The following is a 25663-nucleotide window of genomic DNA, read 5'->3' as shown; positions in this document are numbered from 1 at the left end:
GTAGGACATAGACAGTAAAGGGTAGGGCACTGAGGAATGCGCAGGAAGAAAGGGATCTGGGAGTTCAGATACATAATTCCCTGAAAGTGGCGTCACTGGGAGACAGGGTTGTAAAGAATGCTTTTGGCATCCGGGCATTCATAAATCAAAGTTGAGTATAGGAGTTGGAAAGTTATGGTGAGGTTGTATAAGACATTGGTGAGGCCAAATTTGGAGTATTGTGTGCAGTTCTGGTCACTGAACTGTAGGACCGATATCGGTAAGACTGAAAGTGTGCAGAAAAGATCTGCGAGGATGTTGCTGGCTCTTCAGGAGTTGAGTTACAAGGAAGGATTGAACAGGTTAAGACTTTATTCCTCGGAGCGCAGAAGAATGAGGGGAGATTTGATAGAAGTTTACACAATTACGAGGGGAATAGACAGGGTAGATGCGAATGGGCTCTTTCCACACAGATTAGGAGAGATAAATTACAAAAGGACTTTGCTTCAGGGTGAAAGGGGAAAGGTTTAGGGGGAACGTCCTCTCTCAGAGAGTTGTGAGAATGCGGAACGAGCTGCCATCTGATGTGGAAAATGCGGACACACTGTTAGATTTTAAGAATAAATCTGATAGATGCATGGATGGGAGAGGTCTGGAGGGCGATGGACTGGGTGCAGGTCAATGGGACTAGCGGAATAAAGTTTTGGCACAGAGCAGAAGGGCCGAATGGCTTGTTTTCTATGTTGTAGTGTTCTATGATTTTACGATTCTATGAAGGAATATGGGGAGGTCAGTTGCCACAGGAAGAAGGGGGATGGGGAAGAGAGATCCCACAGGTGGAAGGGGGATGGTGTAGAGAGATCCGACTGGAGGTAAGGGGATGGGGAAGATAGATTCCACAGGAGGAAAGCGGAATGGGAAGGGATGCCACTGGAGGGAAGGGAATGGGGAAGAGAGAACTTTCAGGAGGAAGGGGGATGGGGAAGAGAGATCTGACAGGAGGAAGGGGGATGTGGAAGATAGATACCACAGGATGAAATGGGAATGGGAAGGGATACCACTGGAGGGAAGGGGATGGGGAAGAGAGAACCTAGAGGTGGAAGGGGAATGGGGAAGAGAGATCCCACTGGAGGAAGGGGGATGGGGAAGAGAGAACCCATAGGTGGATGGGGGATGGGGAAAAGAGATCTGAGAGGAGGAAGGGGGATGAGGCAGAGAGATCCCACAGGAGGAAGGGGGATTGGAAGAGAGATCCGAAAGGAGGAAGGGGAATTTTTGTACGCGTGTGTTGGGTCTGAACAGAGACCCAGAGGAGATACGGCCTCGCTCTCTGTGTATCTGGTAGTGAGCAAAGTCACAAACAGGAAAGAGCAGGGGAGGGCAATCTCACAATGGTATTTCTTTCCTTCTCACTGGGACAGTCTGCAGACGGCCTCTTGTCCCTCACCGGGAAGGGGGTGTGAATCTTTGACCCATCTGCTGCAGTCAGTGTCGGTCTGGGTGTCAGTAACAGTGAGAAGGAACATTGTCAATGGACGTGTCACAGGCAGCAGGAAACACGGCCATTCCTGTGATTTACTACCATTAAACCAATGGTCGTTGTTCACTGATCTGATGAAGTCTCCAACATCCCTTCACAAGGAACCACAGAACCCTCCTGTCCTTGGGGAATTGCTGACCGATCCCCTGGCCATTTGTCACAATTCTTCACAATCTGATTTAACACAGTTTAACCCAAATCTCTTTACATTGAAATGACACAATAGAACAGTTTCACAGTTCCGAGTGAGAGATAAATCAAGTTACCTCAACTCCTGGCACTTGTGCAGCCCGGGTCCCAGCCGCTGGATTCCCTCACACTGAATGTGGCAGTTCCCCAGGTCGAGGTGTTTTATTGTATCACAGAATCCGATGACATGAGACAGGACCGCGCAGTCAATCGGGGTCAGTGTCATTCCACGGAATGAAAGTGTTTCCACAGATCCCAGTGTTTCCTGAGCCAGTCCACGATTCTGAGACTCAAACAGGTAGTGCAATGTGTTCAGGAGGCTCCTTTTACCAGCTTCACTCCATGTGTTTCCACTCTGTCGTTTAACCTCCTCCTTCACCCAGTCAATCACCTGGCAGGTTGTTTCATGAGGAAATGGACCCAGAAACTCCACCAGGCCCCGAGCTGTCATTGGAGAGGAGAGACCAGCAACAAAACGGAGAAATATCTCAAATCGCCCATCTGTCGTGTTGTGGGCTTCAGTGAGGAATTTCAGGATATCCCCTGGATGTGGATTCAGGAATTGAGCGACTGCAGCTACAAACTCTTGGATGGTGAGGTGTGGGAATGTGTACACCACGCTTTGGGCAGAATCCTCTCTCTCCAAAAGCTCCATCAGGAACCCAGACAGGAACTGGGAAGGCTGAAGATTGTACTTGATCAAATCTCCATCTGTAAACACAATCTTCTTCCCGGACACTCCTCTGAAGGCCATCTGACCAACCCTGAGTAACACATCGCGGGGTCTCTCAATCTCACGGCCGTGGTTTTTCAGGATGTTGTAAATATAGTAGGAGTACAGTTGGGTGATGGTCTTGGGAACTCGCTGTGGGTCCCTGACTCTTTGTGTGAAGAAAGGGCCTAGTGCCAGAGCGAGGATCCAGCAGTAGGAGGGGTTGTAGCTCATGGTGTACAGGATCTCGTTCTCCTTCACATAATTGAAAACAGCTTCCGCCACCGTCTGATCTTCAAAATGTCTGATGAAATATTCCTTCCGTTCCTCATCAACAAATCCCAGGATTTCAGCCCGGACACTGATATCCGCCTTTTCCAATAAATGTAACGCAGTGGGGCGCGTGGTCACCAGCACTGAACACCCTGGGAGCAGCTTGCCCTGGATTAAACTGTACACAATGTCCGACACTTCACACTTCCACTCGGGATCTGGGCACTGGTGCTTGGGATCTGTATCTCTCCGACTGTCCGCAAAATCGATTTTGTGTTTGAATTCATCTAAACCATCGAATATAAACAGCAATCCCTGTGGGTTCTTCCAGACTTCTCTCAGGATATTCCCAAAGTAAGGATACTGATCCAGAATCAGTTCCTTCAGGTTTATTCGACAGTCAATACTGTTTAAATCTCGGAATTTGAAACTGAAGACAAACTGGAACTGTTGGTATATTTTCCCCATGGCCCAGTCATAAACAATCTTTTGTACCATCGTTGTTTTCCCGATCCCCGGGACTCCGGCCACTTCTGCTGAACTCCCAGATTTGGATTTACTCCGGGAAAAGCTGCTCTGGAATAACTGATCGGTACGGATTTTTTCCAGCTGACTGCGGAGTTGTTTCTCTCTATAATCCTCATGGTCTCTGCCTCTTGCCAGCAGCTCATGTTCCACCAGTGTCCGATCTCGAACAGTAGAAATGACCGTGAGCTCAGCGTATCGATCAGCCAGCTGGAAAACCTTCACCTTCTCCGTCATCAGGATCGTGTTCACTCTCAGTGTTTCAGTTTGTTCCCGCAGAGTCTCCTTGTGTTTCTGTTGGACATCTTCCATGGGAACAGAGAACATACTCAAAACGTTAAACGGCTCATCTGACAAAGAACTTTATAACTGTATTTCAGCATTCAGTGTTTGACATTACATGAATAAATTCAATGCTACCATGGATATTAGGACAGAAAGTAAATTTTTTTTTCACAGACACGGAATTGACAGCAATGGATGTCCCGGAAAATATCCAATCCTCACGTTCTGGTTCTGGTTATTTGTGAAGGTGAACATTCCCCTGATTGCACTTTCTGAGGATGCTTAAACAAGCATCACTCCCCACTAACATCTTAACTACATTATACAGAGGCGTGGTTGAGAGTGTGCTGACCTTTTGCATCACAGCCTGGTACTCCAGCTGCAGTGCTGCCGACAAAAAAGCCTTGCAGGGGGTGGTTAGGGGAGCAGAGAAGGTTATTGGGGTCTCCCTGCCTTCTTCCAAGACCTCTTTCAGAGTCGATGCCTCCAGAAGAAACGGGACATCATTAAAAAACCCTCACACCCTCTCCATGAACTGTTTGTTCTTCAGCCATCAGGTAAACGTTACAGGAGCATCAAAACTAAAACCACAAGGCTACTAAACAGCTTCCTCCCACAGGCAGTCAGACTGCTAAATAGCTGCTCTATCTGACTCTCCTTTGGACATTTTTAACTTGCACCGGACACTTACAACTTGATTTAAAGCAACATGTGGCTGTTGTGTTTTATTATTTATTGTTGTGTTTATTATTTAGTGTTGTGTTGGTTATGTTATGATTGCACTGCTCCTGGGAACCGCTGTCTCATTTTACCCTGCAGAGCTCATGTACGATTGGAACGACAATAAAGTTTTTGAATCTTGAATATCCTATTGCATTCCTGACTGCACCTCCCGTTACAACAACATTTCACTATATTTAAAGCATTGTTTGACTCATTAACAGACGATGTTAATGTTGATCTGGTTTGGAACTATGGAGAGCAGGACACTGTGCATTTTGGCAAGGCTGCACACTGGGGAGTCACAGGTGTCCACTGTTCTTGAATCAAAACAGGAGCAGAATACCCGGGAAATACTCAAGTCTGGCAGCGTCTGGGGAGAATCACAGTGAAGTTGCGGATCGATAACCCATCAGAATGACAGAGATGAAAATGGGTAGTTTTCAATCGCAGTGATGGAGGATTGATGGAAAGGAATCTCTGTTTTTGGAAGAAGCCACAAGGGTTTGTCTCAGTGATGTACATCGTGTCTGTGGGAGAGGGTGGTGAAGTCTTGGCAACTGCTACTCATCAGTCTTGCTGTGGGGGTGTGGGGCGCTGTCTTAGGAGGCCTCCGTCTGTCAGAGTTGACCATGGATGTCCTGCCCCTGCAAGCCGGGACACTCCGATATGGAGAGGAAGCTTCTGCCGATGTAGCAAGCTCCCTCTCTCCATGCATCTGATGTACACAAAGGAACGACATAGACTGACACAGCTTGGCACCAGAGGTGTCGCAGGAGATGCCAGTCTGCGTTGAACACCATTTAACACTGACTCAGGGACTCCAGCTCCAGGCTTTTTCCCACTGGGTTTACTCCCAAACTCTTCCCCATGAGGGGTTACAGTTACAAGGCAGTGGAGTTTTGAGATCAGAGTTTTCTTGTTCCTGGGTGAGCTGTCAATCACAGCCAACAAGTCCCATCTGCCCAAAGTGACTGGTTGTAAGGCACCAGTAACCCACCTCTGCCCCTTCTCCTGTCAGAAGAAACGCTTCCACCGGGATTAGTGGCTAAACCGCACGTGAAGGCCAAGAGCTGGACAGAGGCTACTCGCCAATGGGAGCATTTAATAGGTTGTGGCAGCTCATCCGTACTGTCACCCCCCTCCCCCCCCCCGGTTATAACAATCTTAAGCAACCGAGGGGCGCTGTATCATTGACAATGAATCGGTAAATTGGTTTATTATTGTGACATGCACCACTGTAAAATGGAAAACTTTTCTGCATGCGATCCAAATAGATCATTACATCACATCGGTGCAATGAGGTTGTACAAGGAAAAATGGAACAGAATAGTTCAGGGAAACAGTGTTTCAGTTGCCGAGATAATGCAGTGCACGCAGACGGTAAGGTAGAAGGCCAAAGGATCATTGGGAGGTCAGCGTTGAGTTTTTTTGGGACTATGTTCCTAAACTGTAGAATTCAACAGCTTAAACTACAGTACTGTGCAGAAGTCTGAGGTGTATATTCGGGCTGACACATTCTGTCTTTTGTTTTCTAGTTTGCACTTTATCCCGTTGTGATGCGGTTTGAACGGCATCGTCTGGATGAAAGGTGATTTATAAATAAGTCATTATTATTGTTATTATTATTATTATTATTATTATTATTATTATTATTATTATTATTATTATTATTATTATTATTATTATTATTATCTTAGCCTAAACTGGTAAAACTTGAGGTACAGGCATAGCCAAGCACACACATGTCTCAATTGATAGGAGATTTCAGACTATTCTCGTGGTGTATAGTGTTACGGGTTTTCGAAGATTTACACAAGTATCGCCGTATGGGCCTAATTTATTAACACTATTCTGTAAAGCCTTTAGGATGATACCAGTTATCGATATTACGATTGGGATAAATAATACCCTGTTCGCGTTCCATAGTCTTTCATTTTGCCCTTTCAATTCAACATATTTCTGGTTTTGTTTTTACTAATTCATTTCCGTAAGTTATGTGTGTTTGGAATGGCTATATAGATTTAAAAAGTTGCTTTTGCTTGTTTATCCTGTAAAATGACATGCGAACGCATTATCATGAATTATCCGACCTGAAATCAGGATCGGACGCAGTATGATATGAAGTACTCTAACTCTAAAAGTGGAGCAGGCTTGTACTTATCGTGTTTTTCATCAGTTGTAGTTCAAGCAAGATTTTTGGGAATGTTTTCCACCACTTGATTGTGCTTGTGCAAGTCATGAGATTCAGTTAAATTACTGCAGGATGCTGTAAAGTGTTGGAATGTTTCTGGTTTCTCTTGTAATTTTCAGCATTCATCATCCTGAATGTATTGGTCCTTTATTCTGTATTATTGATAACTACATGTGTCATCAACCTTGTCCTGTATTGCTACAGTGATCTCTTCTGTTTCTGGGAAGAGGTCTCCAACTCTGAGCCAGGTGCTCGACGCTTCCTTGTCGGCATCTAATAGGCTCAGATCGTGTTGATGTCATCCGTGAGGAGTCAGACTCTTCCATTGGTTAACGTTTTCTACTATTATGACAGTTTCTTCATTTTTATGGGTTATGCTTTCACTTACGGTCAGTGATATGTACCCTTTATCAGAATTGCATATGCGTGTATGGAGTGCTGAATCCTGCTTGCGTTATGTAAGTATGTCAATAGAGCTAATTGTGGATTTCAGAAAAGGTGAGATGAGGGAACACGACACACCAGTCCTCACAGAGGGATCTGATGTGGAAAGAGTGAGCAGTTCAAATTCCTGGCTGTCAATATCTCCGAGTATCTAACCTGGACCCAATATATCGATGCAGCTGCAAAGAAGGCACAACAGTGGCTATATTTCATCAGGAGTTTCCAACATCACTCGAATATTTGTACAGATGTAACTTGCAGCGCATTGTAACTGGCTGCATCACCGTCTGGTTCAAGAGGAACGGAGTAAGGTGCACACTCAACGATTCAGGAGCAACTTCTCCTCTGCCATCCAGTTTCCGAATGGACATTGAACCCATCGATACTGCCTCACTAATCTCTTTTTAAATTTCTATTTCTGCACTACATATTTAGTTCAATATTTCATATAATCACACAGACATGCACAGCTATACATGTTCAACTTCCAGGCCCTGAAGCCACTTCGCTGCTCAGCCAGATCCACCGTCTGACAGGCCACATGTCTCGCATGGATAACTCCAGGTTACCGAAAGCAGTACACTACGGAGAACTCTCTCAGGGCAAGAGAGATCGTGGTGCCCCGCGCAGGAGGTACAAGGGCCAAATTAAGCAGAGGCTCTCTCAGGCAAATATGGAGGTCAACGAGTGGCAGCCGCTGATCCACGGAAAAGCCAGGAATTCTGAGGAACCCAGAAGAGCGACTGCTGAAAAGAAGAGGGGATGGAAGAAGGATCCAACTACCCAAGCGCCTGCATCCCAGCTGTCCCTGTGTCCCAACTGCTCCCGAGTCCACAGATCCAGAATTGGCCCCTACCGTCACCAACAATCGTGTCGTCATCCAGTACCACCCCACCCCCTCACAGACACACCGACACACACACACACACACACACACACACACACACACACACACACACACACACACACACCTATTTGGGAAGAGAACAGGATTTAGGGTATGTTTCATGATCATTAATGCTTGGTGGAACCCCGCAATGTTCATGCCCTCAAACCCTTTTGTTCCCCGGATCTGGAGTACCTGGTGCTGTTGTGTAAACCTTTCCGGCTGCCAAGGGAGTTCCCGGCTGTTATTATCACAGCTGTGTAATAATAACATCTCCCATTTCTGTGTTATTGTCACAGAGGGGAGATGATTTCCTTCAGAAATCGGTCAGGACTTCCCAAACCACAAAATTTGCATCAACAGTTCCGTGTGAACAGCACTTGCCGTGTGACCGACTGCTTACATTGCCGGTGATCAGCAGGAGCTCAAGAAATTCAGCTCCGATCTGTGGAAAGTCATCCAGGCAGCGAAACGACAATACAGAGATCGTATTCAGGCACAGCTCTCCACCAACAACACACACAGCTTATGGCAAGCTCTGCACCCCAATGCAGACTTCAGAGCTAAGTGCAGTGGTGCTGCCAACATCGCTGCCTGTCTCCCAGAGGATCTAAGTCTCTTTACGCTCGGTTCGATATCGCCAACACTGAGACCCCGGGGAGAGCCGACAAAGCGACCTGCACATTGGTCATCTCTGAGGCTGAGGTTCGCAGGTGTTTCCAACGAGTGGACAGTCGCAAGCCTGCGGGACCGGACGGCGTCCCAGGGCGGGTACTCAGGATGCGCGCGGCACAACCGGCAGGTGTATTTACGGATATTTTTAATCTCACCCTCTCCTAGTGTAGAGTTCCCTCCTGCTTCAAATCATCCACCATTGTTCCTGTACCTAAAACAACTAAGGCAACGTGCCTGAACGACTGGCGTCCTGTCGCACTCACCTCAGTAATAAGCAAATGCTTTGAGAGGCTGGTCAAGGACTGCATCTGCAGCTTGTTACCACCCACACTGGACCCCCTACAATCCACCTACTGACACAACCGATCAACAGATGACACAACAGCCACTGCTCTGCACACCTCCTTAAACATCTGGAGAAGAGGGATGCTTGTGTGAGAATGATGTTATTAGACTACAGTTCAGCATTCAATACCATCATTCCCTCCAGGCTTGACAAGAAGCTCAGAGACCTCGGCCTTCACCCTGCCTTGTGCAGCTGGGTCCTGGACTTCCTGTCAGATCACCGGCAAGTGGTAAGAGTGGGCTCCCTCACCTCTGCCCCTCTGACCCTCAACACAGGAGCCCCTTAGGGCTGTGTCCTAAGCACCCTCCTTTGCTCTCTGTATGCGCATGACTGTGTCACTACCCACAGCTCCAAACTGCTAATTAAATTTGCTGAGGATACTATATTTATTGGCCAAATCTTAAATAATAACGAGGCAGCCTACACAGAAGAAGTCATCACCCTGACACAGTGTTGACAAGAAAACAACTTCTCCCTCAATGTCGCAAAAACAAAGGAGCTGGATGCAATGTTGCAAAGACAAGAGGAATGGAGACGGGCCAACCCGTATTGACATCAATGGATCTGGGTTTGAGAGAGTGAACAGCTTCAAGTTCCTCGGCGTTCACATCACTGAGGATCTCACGTAGACTGTCCACATCAATTGTGTTGTGAAAAAAGGCACAACAGCACCTCTTTCACCTCAGACTGAACCGTAGAACATTACGGCACAGAAACAGGCCTTTTGGCCCTTCTTGTCTGTGCCGAACCATTTTCCTGCTTAGTCCCACTGACCTGCACCTGGCCCATATGCCTCAATACACCTCTCATCCATATACCTGTCCAAGTTTTTCTTAAATGTCAGAAGTCAGCCCGCATCCAGAACTTCATCTGGCAGCTCGTTCCACACTCCCACCACTCTCTGCGTGAAGAAGCACCTTCCCCAATGTTCCCTTTAAACTTTTCTCCCTTCACCCTTAACCCATGACCTCTGGGGTTCTTTTTTTCTCCCCTAGCCTCAGTTGAAAAAGCCTGCTTGTATTCCCTATCTATACCCATCATAATTTTATACACCTCTGTCAAATCACCTCTCATTCTCCTACATGCCAGGGAATTGAGTTCTAACCTATTCAAACTTTCCCTGTAACTCAGTTTCTCAAGTCCCGGCAACATCTTTGTAAACCTTCTCTGCACTCTTTCAACCTTATTAATATCCTTCCTGTAATTAGGTGACCAAAACTGCATACAATACTCCGCATTCGGTCTCAACAATGTCTTATACAACCTCACCATTACATTCCAACTCTTATACTCAGTACTTTGATTTATAAAGGCCAATTTACCAAAAGCTCTCTTTACAACCCTATCTACTAATGACGCCACTTTTAGGGAATTATGTATCTATACTCCCAGATCCCTCTGTTCTACTGCCCTCATCAGAGTCCTACCATTTACCTTGTATGTTCTAACTTCCGAAGTGCAATACCTTCCGAAGTGCAATACCTCACATTTGTCCGCATTAAACTCCATCTGCCGTTTTTCAGCCCATTCCTCCAACTGGTCCAAATCCCTCTGCAAGCTTTGAAAACTTCCCTCACTGTCCACTACACTTCCAATCTTTGTATCATCAGTGAATTTGCTGATCCAATTTGCCAGATTCTCATCCAGATCATCGAGATAGATGACAAATAACAATGGATCCAGCACTGATCCCCGTGACACATCACTAGTCACAGGCCTCCACTCAGGATAGCAATCCTCCACTACCACTCTCTGGCTTCTTCCATTGAGCCAATGTCTAATCCAATCTACTACCTCTCCATGTATACCTAGCGACTGAATCTTCCTAACTAACCTCCCATGCGGGACCTTGCCAAAGGCCTTACTGAAGTCCATGTATACAACATCCACTGCTTTCCTTTCATCCACTTTCCTGGTAACTTCCTCGATAAATTCTAATAGACTGGTTAAACATGATCCATCACGCACAAAGCCATTCAGACATTTTTTTAATAAGTCCCTGTCTATCCAAATACCTGGAGATCCTATCTCTTAGTCCAATAATTTACCTACTATGGATGTCAAACTTACTGGCCTATTATTTCACGGCTTACTTTTTGAGCCTTTTTTAAACAACAGAACTACTTGAGCTATCCTCCAATCCTCTGGCACCCGATCCGTGGATATCGACATTTTAAATATTTTTGCCAGGGCCCCTGCAATTTCAACATTAGTCTCCTTCAAGGTCCGATGGAATACCCTATCAGCTCCTGGGGATTTATCTACTCTGATTTGCCTCAAGACAGCAAGCACCTCCTCCTCTTTAATCTGTATAAGTTCCATGATCTCCCGACTTGTTTGCCTTGTTTCCATAGACTCCTTTCTAGTTTCCTTAGTAAATACAGATGCAAAATACCTATTTAATATCTCTCCCATTTCTTTTGGTTCCATGCATAGCCGACCACTTTGATCTTCAAAAGGATCAATTTTATCCCTTATTATCCTTTTGCTCTTAACATACCTGTAGAAGTTATTAAAATTATCTTTCACCCTGAGCAAGCTCATGTCCTCTTTTAGCCCTCCTGATTTATTTCTTAAGTATTTTCTTACTCTTTTTAAACTCCTCAAGCATCTTATTTCCTCCTTGTTGCCTATACATGTTATACATCTCTCTCTTCTTTATCAGAGTTCCAATATCCCTCGATAGCCAAGGCTCCTTATTCTTATTCATTTTGCCTTTAACCCTGACAGGAACATACAAACTCTGCACTCTCAAAATTTCTCCTTTGAAGGTCTCCCACTTACCAATCACATCCTTGCCAGAGAACAACCTGTCCCAATCTACGATTTTTAGTTCCCTTCTCATTTCTTCAAATTTGGCCCTTTTCAGGTTTAGAACGTCAACCCGAGGACCAGATCTGTCTTTATCCATGATCAAGTTGAAACTAATGACGTTATGATCACTGGAACCAAAGTGTTCCCCAACACAGACTTCCGTCACCTGCCCTAACTCATTTCAAAATAGAAGATCTAATATTGCATCCTCCCTAACTGGTACATTTATATATTGATTTAGAAAACTTTTCTGAACACATTTTACAAACTCTAACCCATCAAGACGTTTAACAGTATGGGTGTCCCAATCAATGTGTGGAAAATTAAAATCCTCTACAATCACATATTTCTGTCTCCTGCAGATGTCTGTTATCTCTTTGCAGATTTGCTCCTCCAATTCTCCCTGACTATTGGGTAGTCCATAATACAACCCTATTAATGTGGTCGTACCATCCTGTTTCTCAGCTTCACCCATATGGCCTCAGTAGACAAGCCATCTAATCTGTCCTGCCGAAACACTGCTTTAATATATTCCCTGACTAGCAAAGCCATCACCCACCCTTCATCCCTCTGTCTCTATCACGTCTGAAACATCGGAACCCTGGAACATTGAGCTGCCAGTCCTGCCCCTCCTGTAGCCAAGTTTCAGTAATGGCTATGATGTCATAACTCCATGTGTCAATCCAGGCCCTCAGCTCGTCTGCCTTTCCCACAATACTCCACGCTTTGAAATATACACACCTCAGAAGATTATTACCAACACACACAACCTTGCTATTTGTGACTTTGCATGAACTACCAGCATCATTTATTTTTACCCCCGTTCCACTATCTACTCTGGCACTCTGGTTCCCATCTAGTTTAAACCCTCCCCAATAAAACTAGCAAACCTCCCTGCAAGTATATTGGTCCCTTGTAGTTCAGGTGTAACCCGTCTCTCTTGTACACGTCCCACCTGTCCCTGAAGAGGTCCCGATGATCTAGAAATCTGAAACCCTGCCCCCTACACCAGTTTCTCAGCCACGTGTTCATCTGCCAGAGCATCGCACTCTTACCCTCACTGGCACGTGGCACAGGCAGCAATCCGGAGATTACTACCCTCTATCTCCTGTTTTTCAACTTCCTACCAAGCTCTCTGTCCTCACTCTTCAGGACATCCTGACTATTTCTACCTATGTCGTTGGTACCGATGTGTACCACGACATCTGGCTGATCAGCCTCCCACCTCAGAATGCTGTGCAGGCGATCAGAGACATCCCTGACCATGGCACCCGGGAGACAACAAACCTCCCGGGAGTCTCTGTCACAACCACAGTATCTCCAGTCTGAACCCCTGACTATGGAGTCCCCTATCACTACCGCTCTCCTCTTCCTCCCCCCTCCGTTCTGCACTGCAGAACCAGACTCAGTGCCAGAGATCTGGCTGCCGCAGCTTGTCCCAGGTAAGCCTCCCCCCCAACTGTATCCAAATTGGTATACATATTTTGGAGGGGAATGGCCACAGAAGATCTCTGCATTAACTGCCCTTTCTCCTTCACTCGCCTGACGGTAACACAATTACCTGTGCCCTGTTCTTAGGTGTAACTACCTTCTGGAAGCTACTATTTATAAACTACTCAGTCTTTCGAATGATCCGGAGGACATCCAGCTCCTGTTCCAGTTCCCTAATGTGGTCTGTTAGGAGCTGCAGCTGGATGCGCTTCTTGCAGGGATCATTGTCAGGGAGACTGGAGGTCTCCCTGACTTCCCACATCCTGCAAGAGGAGCATTCCAACATCCTGCCTGGCATATTCTCTAGTCTGAACAAAAAAAAAAGAAAAACAGAAAAACAGATGGTTGAGATGGTTGGACGTTTGGGATGGGCCCCTAAATGCTAACGATTTTCTATCGGGGCACAATTTTGTGTATCCTGACTGGCTGCATCACTGGCTGGTATGGGAACTGTACTCCTCTCTATCGCAGGACTCTGCAGAGAGTGGTGCGGACAGCCCAGTGCATCTGTAGGTGTGAACTTCCTACTATTCAGGTCATTGCAGAGACAGGGGGTAAAAAGGGCCCGAAGGATCATTCTGGACCTAAGTCTCAACAAGCACAAACTGTTCCAGCTGCTCCCATCCGGGAAACGGTACTGTAGCGTAAAAACCAGGACCAACAGGCTCCGTGACAGCTTCTTCCACCAGACCATCAGACTGATTAATTCACGCTGATACAATTCTATTTCCACAATTGTGTACATAAATACAGACTCACTGCACACACTTTACGGTAATCGTGCTGCTGGCGCAGATAAACATTTTTCACGACATGTGTCCATGATATTAACCCTGATCCAGAAAATTTTTATCTGGCTGATGTTTCATTTTTTTAGATCTGTTGTTCATCATCCTCATACTGTTCTCGTTCATATCAATCTGAGTGCGCTCCAGTGCACATGGTGTTTTCCAGAAATTGCTATTTAAGTTATTACTTTTTTGCATATTTTCCAGATTTGTTTCAGAGCAGCATATTTTTCCAAAATTACACATCAAAATGGGCACAGTGAGTGTTTACTACCTTCGTTATATTTTTACTGTTCAGCTCTGTTTGGCAGATTTTCTTGATCCTTGATGCAAATTCAAAGTTTGTTCAGCCAAGCAGTAAATTCAGATTTTCTTCAGCCTTGAAGTAAATTTTGTTGGAAGGTTTTCCTTTATCATACGATGATCTATTTTCTTTGCTTATTGATATCCTAAATATCCGTTTCATATTTTGTTGCATTGCATCCCGATGCTCTGTTTGATATTCTACCGGCTCTATTGCACCTTTCTTTATGTTTAATCATGTTCTGTACTTTCCTAGTCTGAAGTTCATGCTTGTATACATGGAAATTAGTTCCATTATTTGAATTGTTGGTTTCAGCTTTACTGATGCAAGAGCAAATAATTTCAAATCATCAATGTATAGCTGTGTCAAGGTATAATTCGTATTTTCTTCTGATTAGGTACCTGATTTTTATCTGTTTCAGTAAATTATGAGTGGGCTTAAAGCTAGACAAAACCACAGTGGGCTTAGTGAGTCGTTCTGGAAAATCCCTCCATTTATTTTGATAGTGGTCATTGTTCCTCTGTGGTTGTTAATACGACGATTATTTTACGCGAATGCTTCATCAATTGTAGAAATTTCACAAGTATTGTATGAATTTTATATATATTTGGAACTTCTCGTAAACACACGAGGAACAGAATCAGATGTGTTTTTTTTTGATTGACAATATAACACTGACAGTCTTCTGCTTTCCACAGGGTTTAAAATAGAATAATCTGTTATCTGTTGTTCAAACCCGAACGGTATTCTGTCTGCTCTCCTGTGAGTATATTCTGATTATCTAAGTTGTTATCTAAGTTGTTATTAATTACGAGTTGTACGATGCTATAATTTTAGATATAAAATTGTCTTATTATTATTAAGAGCCAATAATATCATAGTAGGTGACCATTTAGTAGTCTTATAAATGCAGAATAAAGCTGTCGTTGAGGCTGGTGGTACATACCTTCAGCCTTTTATATGTTCTGCCTCATGGGAGTATGACAGAGAGGATGTATGAGGTGGTTTGGGGTTCAGTAGCAAGGCTTTGGTTCGGGTTTGTGTCTTGCCAGCTTGATTGAGCTCCTCCAGGAGGTGACAAAGGTGATGGATGCAGAGACACATGGATATTGTCTACTTGTATATTGGTAGAGTGTTTGACAAAGTTCCACATGGGAGGCTCATACAGAATATTAACATGCTTGAGAACTGTGGGGAATTGTCCTGGCTGCCGGGGACACAAACTGGGAGAAATGTCTTGGCTGGCGGGTGGTGAATCTGTGAAATTATTGTCATAGACGGCTGAGGAAGACACTTCATTGGATATAGACAATAGACAATAGGTGCAGAAGTAGACCATTCGGCCCCTCGAGTCTGCACCGCCATTCTGAGATCATGGCTGATCATTCACTATCAATACCCAGTCCCTGCCTTGTCCCCATATCCCTTGATTCCCCTATCCATCAGATATCTATCTAGCTCCTTCTTGAAAGCATCCAGAGAATTGGCCTCCACCGTCTTCCGAGGCAGTGCATTCCACACCTCCACAACTCTCTGGGAGAAGAAGCTCTTCCTCAACTCTGCTTTAAATAACTGACCTCTTATTCTCAATCCATGCCCTCTGGTACTGGACTCTCCCAACATCTCGAACATATTTCCTGCCTCGATCCTATCAAACCCTTTAATTATCTTAAACGTTTCAATCAGATCCCCTCTCAATCTCCTCAATTCCAGTGTGCACAAGCCCAATCTCTCCAATCTCTCTGCGTAAGACAGCCCTGCCATCCCAGGAATCAACCTAGTGAATCTACGCTGCACTTCCTCAATTGCCAGAATGTCCTTCCGTAAACCTGGAGACCAAAACTGTACACAATATTCCAGGTGTGGTCTCACCAGGGCCCTGTACAAATGCAAAAGGACATCCTTGCTCTTGTACTCAAATCCCCTTGTAATAAAGGCCAACATTCCATTTGCCCTCTTCACTGCCTGTTGCACTTGCTCATTCACCTTCATTGACTGATGAACTAGGACTCCTAGGTCTCTTTGCATTTCTCCCTTACCTAACTCTACACCGTTCAGACAATACTCTGCCCTCTTGTTCCTGCTTCCAAAGTGGATAACTTCACATTTATTCACATTGAATGACATCTGCCAAGTATCTGCCCACTCACCCAGCCTATCCAAGTCTCTCTGTATTCTCCTAACGTCCTCTTCGTATGTCACACTGCCACCAGTTTAGTATCGTCAGCAAACTTGCTGATATAGTTTTCAATGCCCTCATCTAAATCGTTGACATAAATCGTAAAGAGATTTTATATATATATATATATTTAAAATGCAGGTCGATATGTTCCTGATTAGGAAGAGCGTCAACGTTTACTGGGATAATGGGGTAGAGAGGAATTGAAGAGCAAATTCACTGAGCCGAATGGCTTAATTCTGCTACTAGGTCTTATGGTTTTAGGGAGCATCTGGAGTATTGCGTTCACTTCTGATTGTCCAGCTCTTGGAAGGATTGGAGAGGGTGCAGAACAGGTTCATCAGGACGTTGCCTGGATTCGGTGACATGTGCTACAAGTAGAGGTTTGATAAACCTGGTTTGTTTATTCTGGAGTTACAATAGAGATCTGACTGAGGTGTACAAGTTTGAGAGATAAGAGTTTGGGTCGACAGCCTGTATTTTGTTTGTTTTTTTTTTACATATGACTGGTGTCTAATACCAGAGGGCATTTGGTTAAAGTGAGATGGGGTAAATTTACAGCAGTTGTGGGTAGTTTTTTAAAAGAGTTCTGGGTGCTTGGAATTTACTGTCTGGGTCAACATGGCTTTGTGATGGGAAGGTCGTGCCTCACGAGGCTAATTGAAGAGGTAACAAAAAGCAATTGATGAAGGTACGGTAGTAGATGTGATCCACATGGATTTTAGCAAGGCATTTGACAAGGTCCGTCACGAGAGACTCATCCAGAAAGTCATGAGTCACGGAATTGGAGGAACCTTGGCTGTTTGGATAAATAGTTGGCTTACAGGATGAAAGCAGAGAGTCGTAGTGGAAGGAAAGTATTCTGCCTGGAGGTCGGTGACTAGTGGAGTGCCGCAGGGATCTGTCCTGGGACCTCTGCTATTTGTGATTTTTATAAATGACCTGGATGTAGAGGTGGAAGAATGGGTGAGTAAATTTGTGGATGACATGAAGATTGGAGGAGTTGTGGATGGAGCTGTAGGTTGTCGAAGGTTACAAGAGGATATAGACAGGGTGCAGATTTGGGCAGAAAAGTGGCAGATGGGGTTCAATCCGGATAAGTGTGAGGTGATGCATTTTGGAAGGACAAATCAGAATGCTGAGTACAAGTTTAACCGTTGGTTACTTAAGAGTGTGAATGAACAGAGGGACATTGGGGTTCAAATCCATACATCCCTTAAGGTCGCTGCACGGGTTGATAGGATAGTTAAGAACTCCTATGGGATGCCAGGCTTCATTAATAGGGGGATTGAGTTCAAGAGTAGAGAGGCCAAGTTGCAAATCTGCAAATCTCTGGTGAAACCGCACTTAGAGTATTGTGTTCAGTTCCGGTCACCTCATTATGTGATGTGGAAGCGATGGAGAGGCTGCAGAGGAGATTTACCAGGATGTTGCCTGGTTTGGAGAACAAGTCATGTGAAGCAAGGTTAGCAGAGCTGGGACTTTTCTCTTTGGAGCGTAGAAGGATGAGAGGGCACTTGATCGAGGTCTAAAGAATTATGACAGGCATAGATGGGGTGGATTGCTGGAGCCTGTTTCCCAGGGCACCAATAGCAAACACTAGAGGGCATATGTACAAAGTTAAGGGAGGGAAGCTTAGGGGAGACATCAGGGGTAAGTTTTTTACAGAGGGTTGTGGGTGCCTGGAACAACTTGCCAGGGATGGTGGTGGAGGCCAAAACATTCAGGGTATTTAAGAACTTCTTGGACAGGCAAATGGATGAAAGAAAAATAGAGGGTCACGGGGTAGTGTGGGTTTAGTACTCTTTTTAAAGGAATACATGGGTCGGCACAACATCCAGGGCGGAAGAGCCTGTACTGTGCTGTAGTATTCTAGTGTCTAGAGCGTAGTGACTAGGGTCATGTCGGAGGCAACTATGTTATAGATGCTCCTAGTTATACATGAATGTGCAGGAAATGCAAGGAAATGGTCAATAATATAAAAAAGGATACCAAAGTATTTTTTTTCTTTCCCGGATATATAAAGAGTGAAAAAAGGGAGAGGGTCGATATCGGACCACTAGAAACTGCTGTTGAAGTTGCAGTAACGGGTGAAAAGGAAAATGCCAGACAAACTCTGTCCAAGTCAATGGCAGAATTCCAAAAGTTAAAGAATATCAGCGAACACAATTGCGTGTAGTGCTATTACAAAGGAAAAGGGGCTTGGAAGATGAAAGGTCTGAAGATAGAAAAGACTGGGTCATACAGTGTATCAGGAGCCTGCCTGGGGTGTGTTGGGATTCCCAGAGCGTGAGGACCTGGAGTGAAGGCTTCAGCAGAACCAACAGCTGGATTAATAGAAAAATATATTGTAGAATATTCAGGCTGCAAAGAGACACTCGTTGAACTGTTACTTAAATCCAGAGATCAGCGAATGATTAATGGCGAACTTTGATTCCCAGGTTTTGCCAAGTCACAGACTAACACTTGAGATGTGGTTTGAACTGTGCATTTCATCACTCACCTATCAGCTGACTGGGTAATTCAGATAAACCTTGGCCGATGTTCATGTATTTCTGTGGATCAGGACCTGTTTAATTATTAAAAAAAATCCATGGAAACAGAGTGAAAATAATTAAAATAACTAAAATGTTTATCTCAATATGGCTTTGTGTTCAGTGCGTGGTTTTAACATACCGAGTTCCTGTATTTCCCTCAGTATTCTGTCCAACTTCGGTAACTCAGTCCTCCACATCAGAAAGGATTCCCACATTGCCCTCCGGGCCCGGGAGCCTTTGCCATTCACCAGACTGAGGAAGAGTCTGGAACTCTCTGCCCGGTTTCCCTTCTCTGTCAGCTCAGTGACTTTCTAGAAAAGGAAACAATGGGCTTATTGTGGAGCAGACAGACAGACATGGAGAATGTGCAGGAAAGTATCTGTTCATGGCCCCGGTAGCTTCAGAACAGATGCAGTCACTGGGCTGCTGCCTCATCCTCTCTGGGTTCAGTCATTAACAGAGAAACAGTAACTGAAGGAAATTCTAAATCAATAGTGTGTAAGAATAAGGATTTACTGACACCCTGCAGGAGATGCAATGTGATTAATTTCCTTGATCTGTCAATGTGCAGCATTACATCAACAAGATGTGACAACAAGAACGGAAGAGAGGGGAGAGAGAGAGAACAAAAACAAGTGGATGGCGGGCATCACTGAATCGTGGCTGACAAATGTTTATAGTTGGGTGCTTAAATCCAAGGATAAATATTGAATCAAAAGGATACGCAGGTACGTGAAAGTGTTGGGTCGAAGCTGCTGTCATTAAAAATGAAAAGTCCTGAGAAAGAGGTGATGTCGGATTAGACGATGAGGATGTTAAGAAACTGAGTAGGTACAATGACCCTGATGGAAATTATATACAGGCATGTTAACAGTAGCCAGGATGTGGGCTACAAATTACAACGGGGGAGAGGAGAGGCATGGAAAATAGTCAATGCTAAAATTGTCACGGGGAGTTTCAATATCCAGGTAGCTTTGGAAAATCAGGTCGGTGCTGAATCCCAAGTGAGGGAATTTATAGAATGCCTATGAGATGGCTTTTGAGAGAAGCCTATGGTTGAGCCCACTATAGGAAAGGCGGATCTGGATTCTGTGTTGTGTATTGAACCAGATTTGATCAGGGAGCTTCAGCTAAATAAACCCTTCAGAGGCACTGATCATAAAATAGCAGAATTCTGCCAGCAGTTTGAAAGGGAGAAGGTAAAGTTAGAGGTATCAGTGCTACAGTAGAATAAAGGAATTACCTCGGCATGAGAGAGGAGCTGGGCAATAATTCATTCGAAAATGACACTAACAGGGACAACGGCAGAGCAGGAATGGCTGAAGTTTCTCGGAGGACAAATGCTCACAAAGATGAAGAATTATTCTAAACGGAGGATGATCAACCGTGGCTGACGAGGTAGTCAAAGCAGCACAAAAGCAAAGGAGAGGGTACAGAATATTACAAAATATAGCAGAAAGCTGGAGGACTGGGATGTTTCTACAAATCAACAGAAGACAGTTCAAAAGCCGTAAATAGAGAAAATATGAAATAGGAAGGCAGGCTAGAGAATGATGTAAAATAGCTTACCAAAACGTCCGTCTAATATATGAAGATTGAAAGAGAGGAGAGTGGCTATTGGACCACCGGAAAATGACAGTGGAGAGGTACTGTCAGGGGACAAGGAAATGCCGGAAGATATTGGTCGGCATTTTGCGTCAGTCCTCACTGTAAAAACACTGGAACGTGCCAGGTATTTGAGAATGTCAGGTGGCAGAAATGAGTGTATTTGCAATTATTGCGGAGAAGGCGTTTGGTAAGCTGAAAGTTGTGAAGATAGATGAGTCCAGATCAACTCACCGGATTGCTTCTGAAAGAGGAGGCCGAAGAGATTGTGGAGACATTAGTAATGATCACTCAATAATCACTAGATTTTGGAATGGTTCCGGAGGACTGATCATTTCAAACTATAGGCCAGTTAGTCTGATCAGCGTTTGGGAAGATGTCAGCAGTCGATAATCGAGGATAAGGTTTCGGGGTATTTGGATGCACATGATAAGAAAAAGGCCAACATCCATGGAAGGGAATCCTGCCTGACAGAACTGTTGGATTTTTTGAGAGAACAGCCTGCTGGGTCGACAACAGAGAGTCAGTGCAAGTTGTTTACTTGGACTTCCCGAGGACCTTTGACCAGGTGTCCCACATGACGCCGGTTAACAATACCAGGCCCACAGTAGGACAAGAAAGACACTGGCATGGATAGAGGATCCAAGATTTTCTCCAGTCAGATTTGTCTGACTGCCAGGAAGCACAGAATGGGAACAAATAGGGCTTTCTCTGGTCGAATGTTGGTGACCAGTGGTGTTCTGCAGTGGTTGGTTTTGGGACAGTTTCTTTTTCCGTTATGTCAATGATTTGTAGGCTTTATGGCCGTTATTGTAGGCATTACGAAGATATGGGGAGGGAGGGGAAGTGTTGAGGAAGCAGGGATTTCGCGGGAGGACATGGACCTATGAAGAAATGGACACATCAGTGGCAATTGGAATGTAGTAGTGAGGTACGTGGCCATATACTTAAGCAGAAATAATGAAGACGTAGACTTTTTCTGAATCTGGGAGAAAATTCAGAAATTGGATTTGTAAAGAGTCTCTGGAGACCCGGTGCAGGATTCCGTGCAGTTTGAGTTGGTGTTAGGAAAGGCAAATACAATGCTAGCATTCATTTCGAGAGGATCAGAATATAAGAACAAGCACTGGCCAGACCACACTCGCATATTTTGATCCCCTGATCAGAGAAAGTTTGTGATGGCATTGTGAAAAGTCCAGAGAGGAATCTAAATGAACAGAACCAGTGATATTAAACCAGATTTTGATGGGAATGGATCCTGGATGCACCTGTAATAGATGGAGGGTGGGAGGATGAGGGGGAATCTAATTGTAACCTGTGGAATATCGAAAGACATTGAGAGGATGTGGAGATGTTGTTTTACGTGGGGGTGTCTAGAACCAGACGAAACAGCCTCAGATTAGAGGGACGTCCATTTGGAACAGAAATGATGATCATATTTAGCCGAGGAGTACTGAAACTGCAGAATCCATTGGAACTGACAGCTGCGGAGACCAGGTCATTGAGTATATTTAAAACAGAGGCTGGTATCTTCTTGACTAGTCTGGTCAGCAAAGTTCACTGGGAGAAGGCAGGAGAATGGGGTTGAGAGGGATAGTACATCACCCATGATGTCATGGCGGAGCAGAATCGATGGGCCTAATGGCCAATTGTGCTCTGATGCCTTATGGTCTCATGATGTGTAAAGACAAAAGAAGATTCAGTATCAGTGCGGCTATCTTATAATGGAGGTGGTTACTGCCTGGCGCTCATACCGTAAAATGGTAATGACTTCCTGAATGCAGGCATGGGTTTCCTGATTAACTCAGGAATTATGAACAAAACGTTGACTAGTCTTCAAGCAACATACACCGATGATGGAATTAAGGTAACAGAATATGGATGGGCTTAGGACATTGTTCTGAGAAATAAGAGAGGCAGGGTTTAAGGGGAAGCACAACATTGAGGGCCAAAGTGCCCGTACTGTGCTGTACTGAAATAAATCATCATAATTCCCTGATGGTCCACTGCACTGTAAAATAATCCTTCAGTTTCACTGCTACCAGGTCTGATGAGTTACCGTTGTGAAAGAGATTTAACCAGTAAAGCAGACGTCTCCAGATGATATTCCTGGATTTAGTTGCTTCAGGTGTGATAGAGTAGGAGGGGCCAGAGGAGGAGGTGTTGCATTGCTTGTCCGAGAAAATCTTATGGCGGTGCTTTGGATGGATAGATTAGAGAGCTCTTCTAGGGAGACTATTTGGGTGGAATTGAGGAATGGGAAAGGTGTAGTAACACTGATAGGAGTGTATTATAGGACCTAAGGGGGAGCGTGAATTGGAAGAGCAAATGTGTAAGGAGATTGCAGATATTTGTAGTAAACACAAGGTGGTGATTGTGGGAGATTTTAAATTTCCACACGTAGATTGGGAAGCTCATTCTGTTAAAGGGCTGGATGGTTTAGAGTTTGTGAAATGTGTGCAGGATAGTTGTTTGCAACAATACATAGAATTACCGACTAGAGATGGGGCAGTGTTGGATCTCCTGTTAGGGAATGCGATAGGTCAGCTGACAGATGTATGTGTTGGGGAGCACTTCAGGTCCAGTGATCACAATAGCATTAGCTTCAATATAATTATGGAGAAGGACAGGACAGGACCTAGAGTTGAGATTTTTGATTGGAGAAAGGCTAACTTTGAGGAGATGCGAAGGGATTTAGAGAGAGTGGATTGGGTCAAGTTGTTTTATGGGAAGGATGTAATAGAGAAATGGATGTCATTTAAGTGTGTAATTATGAGGGTACAGAATCTTTATGTTCCTGTTAGGTTGAAAGGAAAGGTTAAAGGTTTGAAAGCACCATGGTTTTCAAGCGATATTAGAAATTTGGTTCGGAAAAAGAGGGATGTCTACAATAGATATAGGCAGCATGGAGTAAAGGAATTGCTCGAGGAATATAAAGAATGTAAAAGGAATCTTAAGAAAGAGATTAGAAAAGCTAAAAGAAGATACAAGGTTGGTTTGGCAAATAAGGTGACAGTAAATCCGAAAGGTTTCTACAGTTATACTAAAAGCAAGAGGATAGTGAGGAATGAAATTGGCCCCTTAGAGAATCAGAGTGGTCAGTTATGTGTGGAGCCGAGAGAGATGGGAGAGATTTTGAACGATTTCTTCTCTTCGGTATTCACTAAGGAGAAGGATATTGAATTGTGTAAGGTGTGGGAAACAAGTAAGGAAGTTATGGAACCTATGACAATTAAAGAGGTGGAAGTACTGGCGCTTTTAAGAAATTTAAAAGTGGATAAATCTCTGGGTCCTGACAGGATATTCCCCAGGACCTTGAGGGAAGTGTAGAGATAGCAGGAGCTCTGACTGAGATCTTTAAGATGTCATTAGAAACGTGGATTGTGCCGGAGGATTGGCGTATTGCTCATGTGGTTCCATTGTTTAAAAAGGGTTCTAGAAGTAAGCCTAGCAATTATAGACCTGTCAGTTTGACATCAGTGGTGGGTAAATTAATGGAAAGTATTCTTAGAGATAGTATTAATAATTATCTGGATAGACAGGATCTGATTAGGAGTAGCCAGCATGGATTTGTGCGTGGAAGGTCATGTTTGACAAGCCTTATTTTTGAAGACGTTACGAGGAATGTTGACGAGGGTATGGCAGTGGATGTAGTCTATATGGACTTCAGCAAAGCCTTTGACAAAGTTCCACATGGAAGGTTGGTTAAGAAGGTTCAGTCGTTAGGTACTAATGCTGAGTAATAAAATGGATTCAACAGTGGCTAGTTGGGAGATGCCAGAGAGTAGTGGTGGATAATTGTTTATCGGGATGGAGGCCGGTGACTAGCAGGGATCTGTTTTGGGCCCAATGTGGTTTGTAATATACATAAATGATCTGGATGATGGGGTGGTAAATTGGATTAGTAAGTATGCCGATGATACTATGGTAGGAGGTGTTGTGGATAATGAGGTAGGTTTTCAAAGCTTGCAGGGAGATTTATGCCGGTTAGAAGAATGGGCTGAACGTTGGCAGATGGAGTTTAATGCTGAGAAGTGTGAGGTTCTACATTTTGGCAGGAATAATCCAAATAGAACATACAGGGTAAATGGTAGGGCATTGAGGAATGCAGAGGAACAGAGAGATCTAGGAATAACAGTGCATAGTTCCCTGAAGGTGGAGTCTCATGTAGATATGGTGGTCAAGAAGGCTTTTGGAACGCTAGCCTTTATAAATCAAAGCATTGAGTACAGAAGTTGGGATGTAATTTTAAAATTGTACAAGGCATTGGTAAGGCTAATTTTAGAATATTGTCTGCAGTTCTGGTCACCGAATTAAAGGAAAGATATCAATAAATTAGAGAGAGTGCAGAGACGATTTACTAGGATGTTACCTGGGTTTCAGCACTTAAGTTACAGAGAAAGGTTGAACAAGTTAGGTCTCTATTCATTGGAGCGTAGAAGGTTGGGGGGGGGGATTTGATCGAGGTATTTAAAATTTTGAGAGGGATAGATAGAGTTGACGTGAATAGGCTGTTTCCATTGAGAGTAGGGGAGATTCAAACGAGAGGACATGATTTGAGAGTTAGGGGGCAGAAATTTAAGGGAAACAAGGGGGTATTTCTTTACTCAGAGTGATAGCTGTGTGGAATGAGCTTCCTGTAGAAGTAGTAGAGGCCAGTTCAGTTGTGTCATTTAAGGTAAAGTTGGATAGGTATATGGACAGGAAAGGAGTGGAGGGTTATGGGCTGAGTGCGGGTAGGTGGGACGAGGTGAGATTAAGAGTTCGGCACGGACTAGGAGGGCCGAGATGGCCTGTTTCCGTGCTGTGATTGTTATATGGTTATATGATGAATTTATAGATCAGCATCAGATTTACAGATTATCTCTTGCCTTTGGATAATGCCTGTGTGATTCATTACAGACAGAGCCAATGAATCCCAACGAGAACAGAGCTACTCACGGGTGTAACACATTTGATTTTCTAATACCACTCATGGCTGAATAGGTCAGATCTAGGACAAGACAATCATTGTTTTTGAGCTCCAAAGAGAGTGACCTGAAATGGTGTGTCCCTGTCTCTCTTTAGTCAGATATTCAGCAAGTTAGCAGTTCTTTTTGTTTGCCCTTTCCCTTTCAGGAAATCCTATTGATCTTCTTCCCTTTCAGGACAACCTGTTGATTTTTTGGGATCATGGG

At 44.3% G+C, this 25663-nt stretch overlaps 1 protein-coding gene across 3 annotated transcripts in view; it reads right to left on the bottom strand.

The window, feature by feature from the left end:
- Positions 1-1766: 1766 nt before the first annotated feature.
- LOC132387280 (NACHT, LRR and PYD domains-containing protein 3-like) overlaps positions 1767-25663 on the bottom strand; it is a 42590-nt gene continuing 18693 nt past the window's right edge. For all 3 annotated transcript variants that reach the window (XM_059959631.1, XM_059959632.1, XM_059959630.1), the window contains 3 exons: positions 19021-19192; positions 18848-18913; positions 1767-3523 (listed from right to left, as the gene is read on the bottom strand). In XM_059959631.1, the coding sequence (XP_059815614.1) occupies positions 1782-3523; positions 18848-18913; positions 19021-19192 (1980 nt within the window). In that variant the 3' untranslated portion in view covers positions 1767-1781. The remainder of the gene's footprint in view (positions 3524-18847; positions 18914-19020; positions 19193-25663) is intronic.

Source organism: Hypanus sabinus, unplaced genomic scaffold (genome assembly GCF_030144855.1).
Source record: "Hypanus sabinus isolate sHypSab1 unplaced genomic scaffold, sHypSab1.hap1 scaffold_1695, whole genome shotgun sequence".
Lineage (NCBI taxonomy): Eukaryota > Metazoa > Chordata > Chondrichthyes > Myliobatiformes > Dasyatidae > Hypanus > Hypanus sabinus.
Note: the sequence above shows the minus strand (reverse complement) of the source record. Positions and strands in the feature narration are given on the sequence as shown.